General features: G+C 45.5%; 2 protein-coding genes across 2 annotated transcripts; both read left to right on the forward strand.

Annotated features, from left to right (window-relative positions):
- Positions 1–10,327: 10,327 nt before the first annotated feature.
- LOC127226705 (olfactory receptor 12) lies at positions 10,328–11,299 on the forward strand. The gene has a single exon (XM_051190811.1). The coding sequence runs from the start codon at positions 10,328–10,330 to the stop codon at positions 11,297–11,299; it is 972 nt and encodes a 323-aa protein (XP_051046768.1).
- Positions 11,300–17,398: 6,099 nt separating this feature from the next.
- On the forward strand, positions 17,399–18,349 carry LOC127226711 (olfactory receptor 12). The gene has a single exon (XM_051190814.1). The coding sequence runs from the start codon at positions 17,399–17,401 to the stop codon at positions 18,347–18,349; it is 951 nt and encodes a 316-aa protein (XP_051046771.1).
- The last annotated feature ends 2,208 nt before the right edge of the window (positions 18,350–20,557 follow it).

Raw genomic sequence — 20,557 nt, forward strand, 5'->3', positions numbered from 1 at the left:
CATACATCATTTCTCTGTGTGTACTGGATCATCTTCTTTTACATCTTGCATTTGCATCTTGACACTGTTTCAATGCTTTATACAGCTCATCACTTTTGTCTGTGGAGTCTTTTTGTTAACATGATCACTTCTAAGGCATGTACTTTTATAGACAACATCTCTAATATTAAGTCAGTAAAACCATTCTTAGCCATGTATAAAACATTTCCCATGTGAACTTTTAGTATTTTTATGTTTTGATTTTGATCCATCTGAATTTATTCTTCTATTGGGGTAGAATTTAACTTCCCCTCCAAATAAAAGGCCAGTTGCCCCAAACTCCACTTGTTTGAAATACACATTTACAGGTGTCTGTGTAGACCCTTACTGACACTCAGTTTTAGCTATTGTATCTGAATAACTCAGGGTTAGTGCTGAAGGCAACAAGTGATTGACTAAATGCCCTTAACTATGCTGGTTTTGCAGCTGAACATCATAAGCACATGGCCTTTATTCAAGTGCTTGGACATGTAGGATTTTCCCTCTTCTTCCCATTACCACAGCGTTGGCTTTTTAATAATAGAATGGATGGCTTATGATATTGCTATATAGCTTTTCCATGTGACTTGAAACATTTTGTCCTGGAGAGAGGCTTAGGAATCAAACAAAACTTAAAAGTCTCAGAAAGTAAACAACTCACAAGTCTTAGGAATCTCCTGAAACTTAAAAGATACATATATCCCTTCCCCAAGGTCATATGAGCAATAACAGTTTTACTCAGGGGAAGAGACTCCCCAAGGACCCACACCTAAGCTGCTTACAATTTGTGAATGGAGCTCCAGGTGAGCAATTTTCATGAATCATCACCCATGCTGAGTAGGGCTTTTTGATGATGCAACATGTTGAGTCTCCCAAATCCCTGTAATAACACCTGTTTGTGATTTTTTTATGCCTTAAGGATCTTCAGTTTATGATTAGTAAAAAACAACTCACAAAACATATAAACTTTTACATTGTCTATGCTTCCTCCCTATTTGAGACTATTTAACTAAATGAACATTTGAAGTTGTCCAGGTTCCCAGATTCTGGCACTGTGTGGCATCAAGATGCTTAGAAACAGTTTATACAGGTAAGAGTTGGGTGTTCACCTTGGTCTGTGGACTGTGAGGTTTCACTTGGTGCTGGCAGAACAGTTTGAAAATTGTAGAAGCAACAGTTTGCCAAACTGGCCTATTGAGGGCTGGGTCAGAAGTCCAAATTCCTTATAATTCTCTTTGATGATGTCTGCTCAGTGAGAGCCTGTTGTTAGTGAGATTTTCTCATTATGATCCCCAAAGTACACAGACTGAATCCTCATGGGCTATTTCCCTTGTTCAACTAGCTCAGAATCCAGATCCTCTGGGGCCTGGTCCTTGGCCCAGTCATTCATGTTTGATGAGCTCATTAGAAACTCAGTAACGATGCAGAGTCTCCTGCAAATTAGCAGAGGTTGTCTGGAGGTGGAACCCAGGGGAGCAGCTACTTCAGGGATGGAAAATTAGTTCAGTGTTGTTAGTGCACAGCCCAGAGAGATGGATGCCTCATTTCCAATAGGGACAGAGCAGTGGGCAAGCGGCCAAAGGTGACTTTCAGGTGGAAAGTGTGCTGGGCTTTGTGTTCAGAAGATAAGTGCTGGGCCCTGGTTCATCCCTGGCCCTGAACTCTCTGGAAAGACACAGAACAAACCCAAACACTAGTGTTTGGCTCACAGTGTGTTGAGATGAGAGGCTGTGTGAGGTTATTTTTAGCTTGAATTTAGAATTACATCAGGAGGGATTAGTATATTTCAGAATATGAATTTGATTATAGCAGTTCAAAAATAATATTAGAACCACCCCTTCATGTCTGGAATGAAGTCAGCTTGGCATGATGAATGACCTTATTGATATAATCTTGAATTTGCATTGCAAGAATTTTATTAAGAATATTGGTGTCAGCTGGGCATTGGTGGCGCACACCTTTGATCCCAGCACTCAGGAGGCAAAGGCAGGTGGATCTCTGTGAGTTCAAGGCCAGCCTGTTCTACAGAGCTAGTTCCAGGACAGGTTTCAAAGCAATACAGAAAAACACTGTCTTGGAAAAAAAGAAAGAAAGAAAGCAAGGAAGGAAGGAAGGAAGGGGAAAAAAAAGAAAGAAAAGAATATTTATGTCTATGTCCATCAGGGGATCTGTGTGTGTGTATGTGTGTTGTACCTTTATCTGATTTTTTTAATGAAAATAATATTGGCTTCATAAAAATATTTTTGAAGCCTTCCTTTCCTCATGGGAGATGTCATTCTGTAAATACGTTTCTCTTATTGGTTAATGAATAAAGCCCTGTTGGCCACTTGGGAAGCAAAATTGGTGGGACTGGAGACAAGGAGGATTCTGGGAGATGTAGTAGGGGAGAGTCAAGATGTAGGGACTTGAGAAGAAGATCCGGACCCTCTCTCCGGTAAGATAAGACCACATGGAAATACTTAGATTAATAGGAATGGGTTAATATTTAAGACAGAGTGAGCCAATATGAAATGCTAGTAACAGGCCAACAGTTTTATATTCTAATACAGCATCTCTGTGTGTTATTTGACTCAGCTCTGGGACCAGGCTGGCAGGAAAACTGCTTGTAATAAAAATGGTGCCTACAACGTGGAGTCCAAGAACTTTTACTTAAAACTTGACAAAAGCTTAAAAAGGGATTTTAGAAACAAAAGAGCAGAGACAAGCAAAGCTTCTTAGTAGCAGCATTTTTCTGGGTTGAACTCTGTTTTTCTAGAGACAAGCAGAGATTTGCATGGCTCCTTTAAGGGAGGTTTCCTGACTCAGGATAAGCAGCAACCCTGCTAACAACTTAATGGTGTGTATGAGAGCTGGCAGTGGCAGTGACCACATCTCCAAGCCGGCAGCATGCAGCTTGATGGGAGCACAGCTCTTGTTGCTGGCGGTAAATGTAGCCCTGCCATTGAAGAGACCACAGCTAATATAGCTGTGGCTTTCATTTTGGCAATGTTTTTAGCAGATAAAAGACTCATGGCCAGAAGGAGATAAAGATTTACCATAAAGACAGATTCAGATTAAGGAAAAACTTCTAAAGGTTTACAGTGTGTTTCAAAATATACGTAGGCTTGGAATTGAAAAAGAAACAGGATAAAGTGGTTTAAAAAAGTAGAGAGTAGCTGGGTGTGGTGGCACACGCCTTTAATCCCAGCACTTGGAAGGCAGAGGCAAACAAATCTCTGATTTCAAATCAAACCTGGTGTACAGAGTGAATTTCAGAACAGACAAAAAGTACACAGAGAAACCTTGTCTAAATAAATGAAAAATAGAAGTAAAAGAAATAGAGTAATAAAAAAAGCCATGTAAAAATGAAAAATACACAGAATCTGGATACTGTATACTATTGTGTTGTCTTTGTATTGTTTGACTGCTGAGGAAATAGCAACAACTGTTAAAAGAAATGCTGCTGGATTAATATATTTTTAAAAAAATGCTTTGATTCCAAAATTTAAGTTCAAGAACAGGTTACTGGGGAAAAGGATTTCTAATTTTGTTTCTACCAAAAATGAAAAGCTGTGGATCCCTTCTAGACTAACATGGTTTGATCAAGCAAGACCCCTGAATCAGTGTCCCAGGTGATCCAACATTCAAAACAGCTGGAACAAGGCAGCCTTGCAGACCACTACAGCCAGGATTTCTATATCTTCTTAGGATTCCCATGACAGCTCCCCGTCCCAGCAGGAAGCTGTTTGGAAAGAACGATGCCCAACAATCTTTACCTCCAGAGTTGAATATATTTTTTTTAAAGTCACAGCTTCAATCTCATGGATAGAGATCTGGTTCTGTTTAAATTATGTATTTCATCTTGGTTTATTTTTGGTAAGTCATTTGCACTTATAAATTCACCAATTTCTTATGATTTTCCAATTTAATGGAATATTGGTTTTTAAAGGTATTTATTTATGCTTTTCTTAATGTCATTGTTGTTGTCTGTAATCTCTCCCTTCTCATTTCTAATTTTATTAATTTGAGTCTTTTCTCCTCCTTTTAATTTGTAGAAGGGTTTGTCATGACCATCTAAATAGACAAAAGAAGGCCTTGCAAAATCCAACATTTCTTCATGAAAAAGGCCTGGAGGGCGCATAGCTCAACATAATAAAACCTATCTACAATAACAAACCTATTCTCAACATCGTATCACACTTAGTAGAGGAGATCCCAAAGCATTCATACTAAGATTGGGATTAACACAAGAGTGTCCATTCTCTCTACTTCTATTGAATATGGTGCTTGGAGTCTTAGCTAAAACAATAACAGAAGAAAAAGAAATAAATGATAGAAAGAAGGAAGATACAAAGGAAGAGAAGTCAATATGTTCCTACTAGCAGATGATATGCACAAAACTCAACTCCAGATGTATCAAGGCCCTCCACAGGAAAAGGTGGGTTGTATACTTGGACTCACAGGTGTAGGTAAAGGCTCAGGTCTTTGATAACACAGGAAATAAGGCCAACAATTGACAAATGCATTCATATGAAATTTTAAAAGCTTACATGCAGCATAGGAAACGGTCATCTGAGTGAAGAGAGAAGGAGAAAACCCTCTCAGCTATTCGTCTGACAGGATCAGTATGTAGAGTATACAGAGAGCTAAACAAAATCTAAATAGCAAGAAAATAAACAACAAGAAAATAAACAAAAAATGGAAACTAGACATAAAGCTCTCAAAAGCAGAATGACAACTGGTCAATAAACACTTAAATTGTCTTTAACATCCTTAGCTACCAGGGAAATGCAAATCAAAACTATTTTTACATTCCATCTCAACTCAGACAGAATGGGCATCCCCAGAAATACAAATGACAACTAATACTAGCACTTACTAGGTTATAGGAATAGGGGAACCCTGATACACTGTTGGTGGGAATGTTAACTATATACTGTGGAGATAAGTTCACTGGTCTCTTAAAACACTAGAAATGGATCTTCCTTATGACCCAACTATACCATCCCTGCACATAGACACAAAGGAATTTATTCTACTCCAGAGACTCTGACCCATCCTTTTCACAATGACCAGGAAATGGAAGCAACCTAGTTGTCCATCAACTAACTAATAAATACTGGAAGTGTAGTACTTTTGCACAATAGAATATTGCTCAGTTATAAATTAAAATTATAATACAAATGGATAGACCTGGAAATGACTGAAATATTATTTTAACGAGACAAAGATGTGTTAAATTTATTTATGCTGCAGAATATTGCTTTACCTGTGTAAAGGTGTGTTATATTTGTTTATGCTGTATTTGTTTAATTATGTAAGGCTGTGTTGAATCTGTTTCACCTTGTCTGCCTAAGGCACCTGATTGGTCTAATAAAGAGCTGGATGATCAATAGCTAAGCAGGAGAAAGGATAGGTAGGGCACTGGCAGAGAGAATAAATAGGAGGAGAAATCTAGGCTCAGGAGAAATGAGAGGAGAAGGAGGAGAGAATGAGGGAGACCATCTGGGGCCAGAAGCCAGGCAGCCACCAGCCAGCAAACACAAGAAGCCGTGAAAGTAAGATATAGAGAAGGAATGAAAAGTAATAAGGCCCAAGGCAAAAGGTCGATAAAGAGAAACAGGTTAACTTAATAAAAAGCGCTAGCTAGAAAAAAGCTAAGCTAGGCCAAGCATTCAAAACTTAACAGAAGTCTGTCTCATGATCTGGGAGCTGGCTAGTGGCCCAAAAGAAAATCCTGGTACACTGTTCAGCCACCCAATCATGCAGAAGCTGCCGTGTTGTCCAAGTGAACTTCTGTGGTTGTGCTTGCTTAGATAGGTAGTTAGTCAAGTGTACGCAGCCTTGAGAGACACTCCATTTCCAAGGGATATCAGAGCACACGTGGAGACAATCCTATAGGGGCCAGAGAGAGAGAGGGCCCGAGACCAGCTGTGAACTAGAAAAGCTATTTGCAATATATGTAAGATGTAAAGGTTTGTAACGGGTTTACAAAACCCAACAAGAAGGTTCAGCAACTGAGGGGGGAAATTAAATGCTAGTGTGAGGGAAAAGGTTGAGAGGAAGAGCGACTTTGGAGTATTGTCTTTCCCATCCGGGAACTAAACCCAGCCTGGAGCGCAGTTGGAAAGGATCTAAAGTGGATGGGAACAGCTGTGCCCTGGGTCACCAGAGCAGCACTGTGAGGTACTGACCTTAGTAACATGGGTTATTAGGCTGGGGGATATGCTCTGCAGGGAAGGCAACGTTCCTGTTGTGGCTGGGGTGCCATGTCTGCTACAGTAGCAACACCCTGGAAGAAATGCATCACCATTGCCTGGGGCGTGTGGTGTGAAGGAGCAGAGATGTATGCCAAGTGTGTGAAGGCACCACCAACCATAGTGGCAAAGTCGTGGTCACTAAGGAAGTATGTGTACTGGGCAGTGAGGCCACGGGAGTGTGCCCTTTGGGTGCCGTGGCCAACAAGTCTCGAGATCTGCAGAAGCCAAGCAGGAGATACAGGGCAACCGGGGTTTGCAGTTTGAAGTCACAGGAAGGAACACAACTATTATCTTGGCTCCAAGGCAAGCAAGCAGCAGATGTTCCCTTGTATTGAGGCAACAACCAGCCCCTTAGTGCTGTTCAGGTTGGCAACTGATTAAACGAAGACCACCCACATTAAAGGGGAAGTTCTCTTTACCCACTCCGTGGCTGCAATGCCAAACACATCTCCGGTGTCTTCAAATATCTGACCAGTTATGCAAATACCCAATACATGAAACTACCTACCGCACCACGTTAGGCACACGGACATCTCAAATGATGGCATTGAGCAGTGTTGAGATGCACAGTGCACATAGCAGTGATAGGAGGACTCTCAAGGACTGTGTGCAGTGCAAAGAGAGAATGGGCATACTTTCTAGCCTCTGCAGTTATTACCAGGAAGACACACTTGGCCATGCTGTTAATGCCAGGGAAAAATAAGCCATAATATACCCGTAAGAGATCACTAAAGAGCTTACAGATGCACTCAGGAGTTCATGCCTGCACACAGAGACTCACATATGTACCCAAGAGCTCACACCTATACACAGTAGCTCACACTGAGGAACCCAGCTTGTATCCAGGAACTCACACCTGCACCAGGAATTCACACAGTATCCAGTCCTGCACCCTGGAACTAACCCAGTACTCGGGATCCATACATAGGATCTCATATCTGCACCTAGGAGTTGACACCTGCATCGGAGAGCACGCATTTGCAGCCCAGATTCCAAACACAGTTTATACATGACACTGTCAAGGGTTGTCTGCGGTATAGCAACATTGTTGACCATTGTCTGAGATGTTAGCAGAGGAACAGATGTGCCCTGATGATGCACTCTAGCCAGGATGGGGAAGAATGTGTAGAACACCTCTTAGAGTTCAGGTGGACAGTTTCTGGCCTTGTCATCCACCGGTAGAAACATGGCTGTTGCCTCAAAGTCAGAGAACTTAAGAGCGAAACTAGAGTGTTGTGATGTGTGGCACAAGGAAGGACATAATGCCCAGAGACAACCAGATGCATGTGGGAACACAGCCAACTGCTGCGAGAAGGAAGATGTTACTCTGGCCCCTGGAGGAGTCTTGTCTTTTCTGTCTCTTCGGGTTGGATCATTGCTTACTGGCTCAAACTCCTCCAAGCAGAAGGTGTGCTATTTTTTCAAACTTGAAACATTCAGAAAGGAACATAAAGGGGATAAGAGTCATCTACCCAGGCTTCTAGTGACATCAAGGGTTTTGGATATGCAGAGTTGTGTATGTAGTTGCCATCTGGAGTGTGGTGAGCTGGCCATCTACCCTAGGGAGGTTCCCTATCTTTCTTCCCACATTAATATAGTGAGTTAGAAGGAGCTACAAGGGGCTCCTGGGCTGTGACCAGGAGTGACTGCTCTAATGAGGGACACAGGATATGGGTAGTCCTGAGTTCTCTCGGCTATATTTTTGATGGTTCCTTCAAGGTTTTTTCAGAGGACTGCAGGCTTCCTGCCAACCCATAAAGCAGCAGTTCTCAACCTGTGGGCCATGACCCCTTTGGGGGTCATAGAACAGATATTTACATTATGATTCATAACTAGCAAAATTACAGTTATGAAGTTGCAATGAAAATAATTTTATGGTTGGAGATCACATAACATGAGGAACTGTATTAAAGGGTCACAGAATTAGGAAGGTTGAGAACCATTGCCATAGAAAGTGGATGTCAATGCAGAGATTGGCTATAGCCCATCTTCCATCTCTGGAGCCCAGGGCATTAGTCCCAAGTGCCAGTGGCCAGAACCTCCTTAATTGGCCACTGGAGGCCAAGAGTCACAACACTACTGTGTGTAGAGCATCCTATCCATCAGAGTGACCCCAAGGGCAGGCCCTTCCACACCCTACTAGACATAACAGGAGAGCAGCTGAAGTGAGGAAGTCCTGCCTTTTCTCTTACAAGACCCAGAACCTGCCACAGCCATCTCCTGCACAGCCAGTCTCTTAGAGGGACCCAGGGACCCAGCTCTGCACATATGGCCCTCTTCACTCCATAGCCCAGGAATCCATAGCTGATATGAACAAGGTCTAGAACCAACTGATGTCTGCCTCTCCGTACCCATTACAGACCAGGCTCATCAGCAAGGGGCACGGGGCACAGGGGCGTGTACCCATGTGACCCTGGGATACGCCTGCCTTTTACCTAAGAAAGGTAAGTTCATTGTGTCACCTGTCAGGAGTAGGGGTCCATCCATGTGGGGAGGGGAGAAATGTGGAGTACACCGTGAATGCTCAGGGCCTGCCTCAGGAAATTGACGTATGCCGATCATCCTGGGCTTTGACACAGGTTAGAGAACATATCGTAGGGGACTTATTAAACACCAACTCTGAATGTGCAAGCCGGTGGGCTGAAGGGCTGCAGTCCAACCATCTCACAGGACACTGATGGTGCTTGCTCAGGAGGGACAAGGCCAAGGGGACCACGGGCTGTCCCTTCGTGCAGTGTCTGCCAGCTGTCCCACAGCAGAGCCGGGTTCTCAGCCCATGCCTCCCTCTCCTTGCGCACACATCCTTGGGTAATATTTTTCCCTCAGCAACCTGGGAAGATCAAGCTTGGCCTTGTTCCAACAGGAAACAAAGGACCAACTTTCATTTACACATTACATGCATCGCCACGGTGGTCAGTGCTGTGACCTCTGGCTGGTGTGTCAAGAGTGTGAGCACAAAGCCATTCCGTGCACACCGTTTAGCTCACAGTGAGAAAAATCAGCTATGTAGGGCAAGATGGGCTCAGAAATGTCCTCTGGCCTCCATATCACTCCTGTGTGAGGGTGAACTGAGTTGGGGGAGAGTAGAGAGCACAGCAAATGAGCCCACTCAGACCAGACGAGTGAGTCCCCAAGCCTCCGGTGCAGTGAACAGACACCCTCTTCTCTCTAGCCGAGATGCTCAGTTCCGAGCCTCCCTGCACTGATTTATTGGCCAATAGCATGGTGGTCACAGCCAGCCACTGTGAGGACACCCCTAATCTGCCGATGCTGTGATCACTATGAATTAGAGAAAGTGATGATGAGTGGCCAGAGATGAAGTGGAGCAGGGGGTAGAAGTGGCATTGAGATCTGGAAGGAAACTGTGAGCATGTCCCAAGTATATCTGGAGCCCACTTCAGCTGTTTCTCAGGACATGGGTCTCGGCTGCCCCTTCACCACATTATCCAAAGGCTAGTCATTATCCGGGGACCCTCACATTCTGAAGCAAGCAGAGGATGTGTGCATTGGTTGTTATTGTGGACCAGACTTAGAGCTAGAGCTGTTGAGCATCCTTCAAGGTATGCAGAAGCACAGTGTCAGCATGGTGAGGGCTGTCTCCTACTTTCAGACCCTCCTGGAGAGGACAAGCTCACCCAGCTCCAGGAGGGCAGGAAGTCCTCGTGACCATTTTGAGTCAATGAGGCCTGAGTGCTGAGGGTGGACTTAGTTAAGCAGCTGTAACCAGTAGAGCTGCTCTGGGGTGTCTCTGTGATGAGGTAGGACAAGTGATTAAGAGGCAGGCATGGGGACCTTGAAAGGCTTCTATACTCAGTCACTCATCTCTGGAGGTTTCTCTGTCCTCAGAGCAGTGTCCAGCCTCCTGCAGAGAGAGAGCTCAGTAACACCCTGAGAACTGAGTGAGTCAGAGAAAATGTCGATCATGTGGCAGATCACAGAGGCTGGCGGACTTCTGGATGGCGGCCGCATGTTGAGAATGGGTTGCTGCTGCCTGTGGGACATCCAACAGCACTGGTGAGATCTGCTCCGCCTCGCTGCCTCTGTCTACCTCTCTGCATCTGTCCCCACGCATGGCCACACCAGTCCCCAGAAATGGAAGCCTCTCGGCAGTGCCCTTGCGGGGGTTCGTGCTGGTGGGATTCAGGGGAGGTGCAGAGACCCAGGCCCTGCTCTTCGCTGTCTTCCTGGCTCTGTATGTGGTGACCGTCCTCGGCAACCTCACCATGATCGTGGTCATCACCCTGGATGCCCGCCTGCACTCCCCCATGTACTTCTTCCTCAAGAACCTGTCCTTTGTCGACCTCTGCTACTCCTCCGTCATTGCCCCTAAAGCCATGGCCAACTTCCTTTCCTCCTCCAAGGTCATCAGCTTTGCAGGATGTGCCACTCAGTTCTTCTTTTTCTCCCTTCTGGTTACCACTGAAGGCTTCCTCTTAGCTGTGATGGCCTATGACCGCTTCATGGCCATCTGCAGTCCTCTGCGCTACCCTGTGACCATGTGCCCCATGACCTGTGCCCGCCTGGTTCTGGGTACCTACTGTGGAGGCTGCCTGAACTCCATTGTGCAGACCAGCCTCACATTCCAGCTGCCCTTCTGCAGCTCCAACCGTATTGACCACTTCTACTGTGACGTGCCCCCGCTGCTCCAGCTGGCCTGTGCTAACACAGCTCTCAATGAGCTTGTCATGTTTGGCATCTGTGGGCTCATCATCGTGTCTACCACTCTTGTGGTCCTCATCTCCTATGGCTACATCACAGTAACCATTCTCAGAATGCGCTCAGGGGCAGGGCGGCACAAAATCTTCTCTACCTGTGGTTCACACATGACAGCTGTGTCCTTATTTTATGGAACTGTATTTGTCATGTATGCACAGCCAGGAGCAGTGGCCTCCTTGGAGCAGGGGAAAGTAGTCTCTGTCTTCTACACCCTGGTCATCCCCATGCTCAACCCCCTCATCTACAGTCTGCGCAACAAGGATGTGAAGGACGCCCTGAGGAGGCTGGGACAGAGACACAGCCTTGTGAAGGAGGGAGGACAGTGAGGGGCTGTCCTAGGGCTGGAGGGAAAATTTCCAGTGAAACACTGTTTGGTCTCTCTCACCCATCCACTCTACAATGGATCTTGACAGAACATTACAGACCAGGTACTGGCTAAGCAGGAAGCAGATGCCCCTCTGCTGAGAGGTAGAGCAGGTTCCAAGCTCCTTTCCACTTTCTAAGCAGTGAGCTTGATTTACATGTGTTGGGGTTGAAAGAGTTTTTTGTTTTTGTTTTTTTTTTCTCTTCTATGAAAGGAGATAGATATTTTGACATAATATGAAAACTAAATAAATCCCTAATGCCAAGTCCCTCTTCCTGATCCCACAGACACAGTGCTAGGCATGTCTTGGTGACCCCTTGTGAGCATGAACACGTGCCTGCAAAGAGTCTTCTGCTTCCCTTTAGTTTCTTTCATCTCTCTTCACACTACCAAGACGAAACGTGTCCAACATAACTCCAGTGGCTGGAGAGGTGGCTCAGCAGTTGAGAATGCTTGATGTTCTTCTAGAAGACCAGAATTCAGTGCCCAGCACCCAGGTCAACAGGCTCAAAATGGCCTGCAACTCTCTTCATGGACCCCACATCCAGTTTTTGCCTCCATAGGCTCCTGCATACACTTGTTCATACTAACAAACGCACATACACATAAATACAACTTTTTAATTTTTTTGTGTTTGTTTTTCGAGACAGGGTCTCTCTGTGCAGCTTTGGATCCTGTCCTGGAACTTGCTCTGTAGACCAGGCTAGCCTAGAATTCACAGAGATCTGCCTACCTCTGCCTCCTGAGTGCTGGGATTAAAGGTGTGTGCCACCAATGCCAGGCTCCATAAATAATACTTTCATAAGTCACATAACATAATTTTAAATGTATTGCCAAGTTTTCTTCATAATGAGTTCCATGGTTCTAGTGAATTACATCTAGCATGGAGTCTCTCTCACAAAGAGCCATAGTGTGAAGTTTATGTGGTAGTGAATATATACATATTATATATGTAAACATATGCATATATTAAATCAATTTATTTTAAACCCACACTGTCCCTGGGGAAAAGATGTACAATCTCATAATATCCTCCATACAATCCCAGGCATTTTGCTCCAACTCCAACACTTGACTAGATTCTGACCACAGTTCCCACTGGTTTCTGAGAGCAAGACAGCCCAAGCTATTTGTTTTTTATCTCTGTTGCTCAGCATTATCTTCCTAAGATTAATACACATGTTTGTGTACAGTGAAATTTGCATGGCTTGTATTGCTGTGTGTGATCAGAACATGAGGACACCATGTGCTCTGCTTCTGGAGAAATGGTTACGGTTTATATTACTGTCTGCCAAGGTGTGTACCATGGTCTTGTCTTTCTCCTGTGTGAGAGGATTTCTGTTGAAGATTGCTGTAAGCACAGCTGCTTAAAATAGGGTATGCAAAAATTACTCTTTTGTAAAAGCTACTGATTTTATTTTAATTTGCTTGGACACTCCATGTGCTTGGTTTGTGTGTCCCCTTTGGCTGACAGTTGGGAACTTCTCTTCATGTATATAGTGATCACCTGCTTGCTTTATGTGTAACTTCACTGTTGAGAAGTTTTTACCATGTCACTTCACATATAAGATTGTTTGCTTTCACAATATCATCTCCACTTTGGGGCTACGCTTCGCCATGCGTCTTTTGCTCAACGGTAGTTTTTATTCTCAGTGTTTTGAGGTCAGCCATCTGTCTCTTTCTGTGTCATGTTCAGAGAGTCTCCTCTTATTCTAATCACATTAAGTCTGTCACCCTTCGGGATTGAGCTGATACCCATTGTGTCAATGAGTCCCTGAAACTCTCCTGCCATTTATTTATTCAGTCCTATAAATTTATTTTTCATGTTTGACTGATATAATATCAACTTCTGTTTTCCTCAATATGACTACTGACCACCTAGAAAATAAAGCATGGTTTTCACCAGCAACTCCACAATGCCTATTCCTCCATACTCTAGGGTTCATGGTCGCATGCACTACTCAACCCTACTCATCCCACTGTTTCCTGCCACTCCAGTACCCACTTGTCTGTGTGCCTTGCCTCCATTCGATCCACTGGGCATTTTGCCTGTCCTGAGGCCATTTTATGATATGGTGCTAATATGTAATATTACATATATTATATATAATAAATGTAATAAAATATGAGTAAAACTAAAACCCAGAAAAGGTAAGTTTATTTTCCAAAACTTATCAGTAATAACTAGGCAACATTTAAGAGCAAATATTAAAATGTGTAATTTTCTATAGGGAAATAGGAAGAATGGAAAAGTTCGGTCATATTAATGTGGATGAATGATGCCTGAGTACATAGGACGTACTATGTCCATGGGGTTAAAGGTCAGCATTAAACTTATACCCCCAATCACGATGGGCCACCTCAAAAAGTAATCCCAGGGATTTTTGAAAATGAGAGCAAAGAGGAGGAATATGTCTTGCAAAAAAAATAATAAGAAGAAGAATGTGTTTAGAAATTATATCAAAAGCCAGTATTCTGGTATGTTCATAGAAATATTAGAAAGATGTCTCAAATGGCTGAGGTCAAGATCCCTTTGAAATGCTGGCACTCTGGCTGGCTGAGCCCCCATCAGTATTACCCATGCCTATTTAATTCTCAGAGAATTCTAGGTTTCTGATAGACACCGCCTTGAAAATTCTCCAAAATGTTCCCTCAAAACAATTCTAAATATTTAAGAATCACACAGGAAGATGGTACCACTTTGTGCGGGTTCTGGCGATTCAAACTCAGATCTTTACCGGAAACTCAAACTTTTTCCCCCATGGGCATGAAGCATGCTCTGCTTCTTAAGAGAAGGCTGGCATGATGAAGCCTGGGATGCTCCTTGTAGGACATTAATGACAGACGTTCTAGCAGAGACCCAGCTGTGTCCTCCTGCACTCTTGACAGGACGAGAAAGAACATGTAGATTGATTCTGAGAATCCAGATGGAGAGGTAGTGACCTCATCATCCCACCAGCAGAAACTTGGTGGTTGCCTCAAATCCAGGGAAGACCTCCAGAGCCAAACTAAAGAGTGTTGAGATTTGCAACATGAGGACGTAATGGAAACCTGAGATATTCAGAGCCATGTGTAGGAACACAGTTAACTGCCGAGGGAGGGGAGGGGTTACTCAGACCTTCCTCTTTTCTGCACCTTCTGTTGGATCACCACTTACGGCTGGTATCCCTCCAGACAGAAAGAATCAGAAAAGGGATAAAAGGTGGATGGAGGTCCTTTACCCAGGCTTCTAATGACACTAAGGGACTTGGATTTGCAGAGCTAGAGGTTTAAGAAGAGCCAGTGATCTTCTTAAGGAAGGGTGGGAGGAACTGACCAGCTGCCTTACAGAAGGATCCCAACATCATACTTCACATCAACATGGCAAGTTGAAGGGAGCCTCAAGGGAATGGGCTGAAGACCACGCTGCCCACAGGGTGGCTGCTCTAATGAGTTATGCTGACACAGATGCTCCTGTGTCCTTTCAACTGTAATCTTGATGGTACCTCCAGGGTTCCCTGAGAACTTCAGGCTTCCTGCCAATCCATAGGGCATGGATGGTGATGAGGCAGAGGTTGGCCACAGCCAGTCCTCCACCTCTGGAACCCAGGGAATTATATTCCCAGCTGTCAGTAGGCCAGCACTCTCTTAATTGGCCATTGGAGGCCAAGAGTCCCAGCATGGCTAGATACAGACATCCTTCCTACAGAGTGACCTCTCCACACAATTTCCTGATTGTGGTGACAGGAGAGCAGACAAGGCAAGGAAGTCCAGGCTTCCTTTTTTACAAAACCCAGAACCTGTCACAACCAGACCCTGCATATCCTGGATCCTCACGGGCATCCAGGTGCCTTCCTCTCATCATTGTCACCTCAAGCGATTTCACAGGAAGCCACAGATGATCTGATTAAGGGACAGAATCCACATAGCCATCAGAGACCAGGCTCAGCAGCACAGGGGCGCTGGGAGCGTGAGTGACCAGACCTGACTCGCTTGTGGAAGGTAGGTTCATTGTCTAACCTGTGAGGAGTAGGAAACTGCGGAGGTGGAGATCAGAAGGGCAGAGAAGACCATGTTTACTTGGGGCCTGCCTCAGGATGCTGTCATAGCCTATCCTGATCACCCCAGTCTTGGCACAGTTTAGAGCGTGCTTGTTGAACACTAGCTCTTCCAATCCTGCAGGCAGGTGGGTTGAAGCTCTGCATCCAAACAGATCACAGGACACAGTGATGCCGTGGGCTCACGAGGAGTAGGGTTGGGGTGTGCAGTGACTTCCTTCACAGTCACTGAAGAGAAATGTCCTCAACCCATGCTCTCCTCCCAGCCCACAACTGTCATTAGATAAGCAAGCTGGAGAGAGCAGCTTGTTTAGGAGTTACCAGGAAGCAAAGACCAGCTTCCCTTTCCACATCACACTCATTACCATGGAAACCTATGTGTGGTCAGTACTGTGATCCATGGTGGCTGTGTCAAGAGTGCGAGCACAAAACAATTCCACGCACACCTTTGAACTCACAGTAGGACATTTAGCTTTATGGTGCATGGTGGACTCAGAAGGGACCCCCCCCCCAGCCGCCATATCATCTCTGTGTGAAGGTGAACTGTGGAGGAGAGGAGAGGACACAGAAAACGAGCCCATTCATACCCGAGAACTCTCCTAACACCCAGAAATGACAGAGAATGGACATCATTCAGATTTACCCATGAGCCTCAGCATAGCAACGTCCTGCCTTGGCCCTGAGTGTGACTCAATACTGTAGTGACAGCTGTCAGCCCCACTCAGGACACTCCTAGCCCTTCAGTGCTGTGAGCTCTATAAGAAAAGGTGGCCGGGAACGGTGTGAGAGAATTGAAGTGCAGAAACGGCAGTAAGGGCAATTCTTAGGGTACACGCGTGTCCCAAATATATCAAGGACCCACCCTGCTGATTTTGATATGGTCGAACTAGATGATCTCCTTTCTGGGTCCTATCCAATGACAAGACATTGAGTCCCCTGGCATACACCGATGGCCACTGAATTCCATGTCCAGAAGACTTGCATGGGACAGACACGGCTCAGCCTCAGCCTGGGCAGGGCTGTTCCCTGCTCTTTTTTCAGCCTGGAGATGGAAGAATCACACAGCCCAAGTTCTGGAAGGGCAGGAGGCCCTTGTAATATCCTTGAATTAATGAGTGTGCTGAGGTGTGGGAGATACGGGGTGGGACCCAGGAGACGGCTGTACTGGTGGCATAGGCGCCCTTGCAGGTTGTAGGAGAGGATCATGAAAGCCCCAGAACTGAAGCAGAGGGTGAGCAGAGCTGGCAGTGAGATAAGGTTCTGCCATGAGCATGTTCAAAACAGGGTGGGCCCCAGTCTTGGTGTTTGTCACGGGTCTGGGCTACACCCTCACCACAGTCTCCACAGCACAGCATTTGCAGGAACCCCTCACATCCTCAAGGAGGCAGAGTCTGCACAGTGATGCAAGCTGTCCCACAGACTTGGAGTCAGAGCTGCTGAGGGTCCCACAGACTTGGAGTCAGAGCTGCTGAGGTGAGGTCAGGAGTCCTGCAGGGGACATGGTCACAGCCTGGAGAGAGCTGTCCCCCTACTGAGCACAGACTAGAGACGACAAGGTCACCTACCCCGGCTCCGGGGATATTAGCAGGTTCTCTTATCCATTCTATGATCAGTGAGTAAGGTGGAATGGCGGGGGGTGGGGGGTGGGGACTTGGGGATGTCCTTAAAAATGGTCCCATTTAGGAGTGTCACTGGAGGTGGACAGCAACTCAGGCAAGTGCAGGGACACTGAAAGGCTGTCTGTACCTAAGATTCACTCAGCTCAGAACCCACCTTTGTATCCTCACAGCCCAGCTCAGGCTTCTGCACAGACAGGGCTCACTCAACACATCCTCACGAATTAAGTCGGAGGAAATGCCCCCTGTTAGGCCACGCTGGTCTATCGGGAAGGACATCCAGGCCTCTTGGTTTGTGGGCAGCATGTCACTGATGAGTCTCGGTACTCCACGGGACGTAGGACTTTAGAGACGAGGACTGCTTCCCTTCTGTCACCACTGCCATCCTCTCTGCATCTGTCCCCACGCATGGCCACACCAGGCCACAGGAATGGAAACATCTCTGCAGTGTCCTTGCAGGGGTTTGTGCTGGTGGGATTCAGGGGAGGTGCAGAGACCCAGGCCCTGCTCTTCGCTGTCTTTCTAGCTCTGTACACGGTGACCGTCCTGGGCAACCTCGCCATGATCGTGGTCATCACCCTGGATGCCCGCCTGCACTCCCCCATGTACTTCTTCCTCAAGAACCTGTCCTTTGTCGACCTCTGCTACTCCTCCGTCATTGGCCCCAAAGCCATGGCCAACTTCTATTCTTCCAAAGCCATAGGTGTTGCTGGTTGTGCTGCACAGTTATTTTTCTTCTCCTTCCTGGGAACAACGGAAGCTTTACTCTTGGCTGTGATGGCCTATGACCGCTTTGTGGCCATCTGTAGTCCTCTGCACTACCCAGTGACCATGACTCCCACAGTCTGCGCTTGCCTTGTGCTGGCTGCCTACTGTGGAGGCTGCCTCAACTCCATTGTGGAGACCAGCCTCACATTCCAGCTGCCCTTCTGCAGCTCCAATCGCATTGACCACTTCTTCTGTGACATGCCCCCGCTGCTCCAGCTTGCCTGCGCCAACACATCCGTGAATGAGCTGGTGATGTTTGTTATCTGTGGTTTCATTCTAATGGGGGCGACATTAGTCATCCTGATTTCCTACAGCTACATCGCCATGACCATTCTCGGTATGCACTCAGGATCCAGGCACAAGGTCTTCTCCACCTGCGGCTCTCACCTGACAGCCGTGTCCTTGTTTTATGGAACTGGTATTGCTATATATGGCCAGCCAGGTGGTTTGGCATCTAAGGAGCAGGGCAAGGTGGTCTCCACCTTCTACACCCTGGTCATCCCCATGCTCAACCCCCTCATCTACAGTCTGCGCAACAAGGATGTGAAGGACGCCCTGAGGAGGCTGGGACAGAGACATGTAGCTATATGAAGAAAGGTGGCCAGTAGACAACGGTGTCTGGGAATGGAGGGAATGCTTGTGTGGAAGACACATCTCATCACTAGCGCCATTTATGTGAGTTTTAAGTCGTCTTCTGGGTAGCTTCCTGTATTTTCCTCCTTCCCACACTGTTTGCCTTCTTTCATCACCGTGTATTCCAGGAACAGCAAAGTCTCATGGGGTAGACACTACTATATTAGGAAAATTAGCCACGAGGTCAAGGATGCTCCTTGGAGCAGAAATAATCACCCCTGGGAACCAGCTTTTTCTTCAAACAACAAGGGGTTTCTTAGGCCATTCTGTAGGACTAGAATGGAGAATTCCCATGCTGAGCATGATCAACCAAGCTATACCACTTATCTTCTGTCTCAGTTCCTGTCCCGTTCAACTTAAAATTCATGTCAGTACCCCATAAGTGGACTCAGGTCACTAAACCTTTCCATCCACTCTCTGCAGCGTAGTTACATTAATCAAATTTCCTCTCTCTTACTGTAGGCATCACTTGACTCTCTAAGAGACAGATTGGGACAGGTGGCTACGCCTAGCCATTGGGACTTCTTAGAGTTGGGGCTTCTGCCTTAAAATGCCTGTTACATTATGAGCTTTAAAAAAAATTGGACTGATTTTATGTGAACTCTCATTTTATATGTCAATTTGAACTAAATCTTTTTGGGGAAGACCTTTTATGATGTAAACACCAGGTAACACATACCCATAGACAGCATCTAGGAGCATATGCATTTATGGCAAACTCTGAGTTGGAACCTTGGTCACAACACCAATGTAGCAAAGCAGATTTACCAATATCTGAAAAAACATTGAGCCCAAGCCTATGGAAGAATGGAATGCATTGGAATCACTTATTTCCTTGGTTCAGTTCGTTTAAAACCTCTTGCTATTTCTGTTGTGCAACCCAAGTAACCCTCATTGATATAGTCCCAAGCCAGATGGGAACTAACAGTTGTATTTCTATACGTTAGCCAGGAATGGAAACATTGAATGACTTTATTTTTTAGAATACACAGAAGATAAAGGGAGAAAACACCCAGATAATTAGCTTGAGAGGAGGAAATCAAAACTCTGTGTTAGCATCACACAGAAATATGCATATATCAAGAATTGCAATTCAGAGACACATGCAAACAGCAAAACCAAATGGCATTTAAGGATCACACGAGACTACCCAAACTTCCCTTACCCACCCTATCCCTGGCACAAATAAGTAAAGTGTCCCCAGGCCCAAAATTTCCCAGCCTGGCCAGCTCCTAGTGCTGATAGGAAAAGAGTCCTCAAGCCCCATCATTGGGCCCAAAATTCCTGTCTGCACAGTACCCGGTGCCAATGGGTGAGGCATCCATGGACACTCACCTAACTTGTGCAGTTCTCCCTAACTCTCCTGCTGACTGATAAACAGTGCCCGGACCATCAAACCCAGGTCCACAGTTCTACTGAACCAGCCAATTCCCAATGTTCACATTCCAGTAAAAAACAGAAAGAACCCCAAAAACTAAGACAGCATGTCCCCTCCAAAAAGGACTGGTACTATAATAATAGACCCCAATGAGAATGGCCTCAAAAATCTCCTGACAGAGTTCAAAAGAACAGTGATAACTGCATTTGAACAACTCAAAGAAAACATGGGCATGCTCCAAGGAAACAAAACCAAATGTGAGTGACGTAAGGAAGGCAATACAAGACATAAAAATAGAACTGAACAAAAAGGTAGACTTACTGAAGAAAAGCAGAACTGGAATGTTGTTATTGCTGTTTGTTTGGGGGTTTTGTTTTTTGTAAAAGAGAAAAAATAACATGAGATTGGGTGGGTAGGGAAGGAGGTGAGGATCTGGAGGGAACTGGGGGAAGGGAAATAGTATGATCAAAATATATTGTATGAAATTTTCATAAATAAAACAGAAAACTGTGCTTTTAAAACACTTAAAAATAAAAATTTAACCAGATAAATATTCCAAGAGCCATGGCCACCAGTTGGCTGAAATGGGCAAGACATAAAGGGAACTGGCCTATCCTCCCAGGGCCTTTGAACCAGCCTAGAGCAGGATATATTGTTTTATCAAAGGAAGGGAACACAGCCAGGAGGAAAAAAACTGAGGCAAGCAGTGGCTGTGACCCTAGGCTTTTCCTCAAGGACGCTGGGGGAAGCTGTCCCAAGTACAGGTGTCCTTCATGTTGGGTTCCTAT

The sequence above is a fragment of the Phodopus roborovskii genome, unplaced genomic scaffold (assembly GCF_943737965.1).
Source record: "Phodopus roborovskii unplaced genomic scaffold, PHOROB, whole genome shotgun sequence".
In the NCBI taxonomy this organism is placed as follows: Eukaryota; Metazoa; Chordata; class Mammalia; order Rodentia; family Cricetidae; genus Phodopus; species Phodopus roborovskii.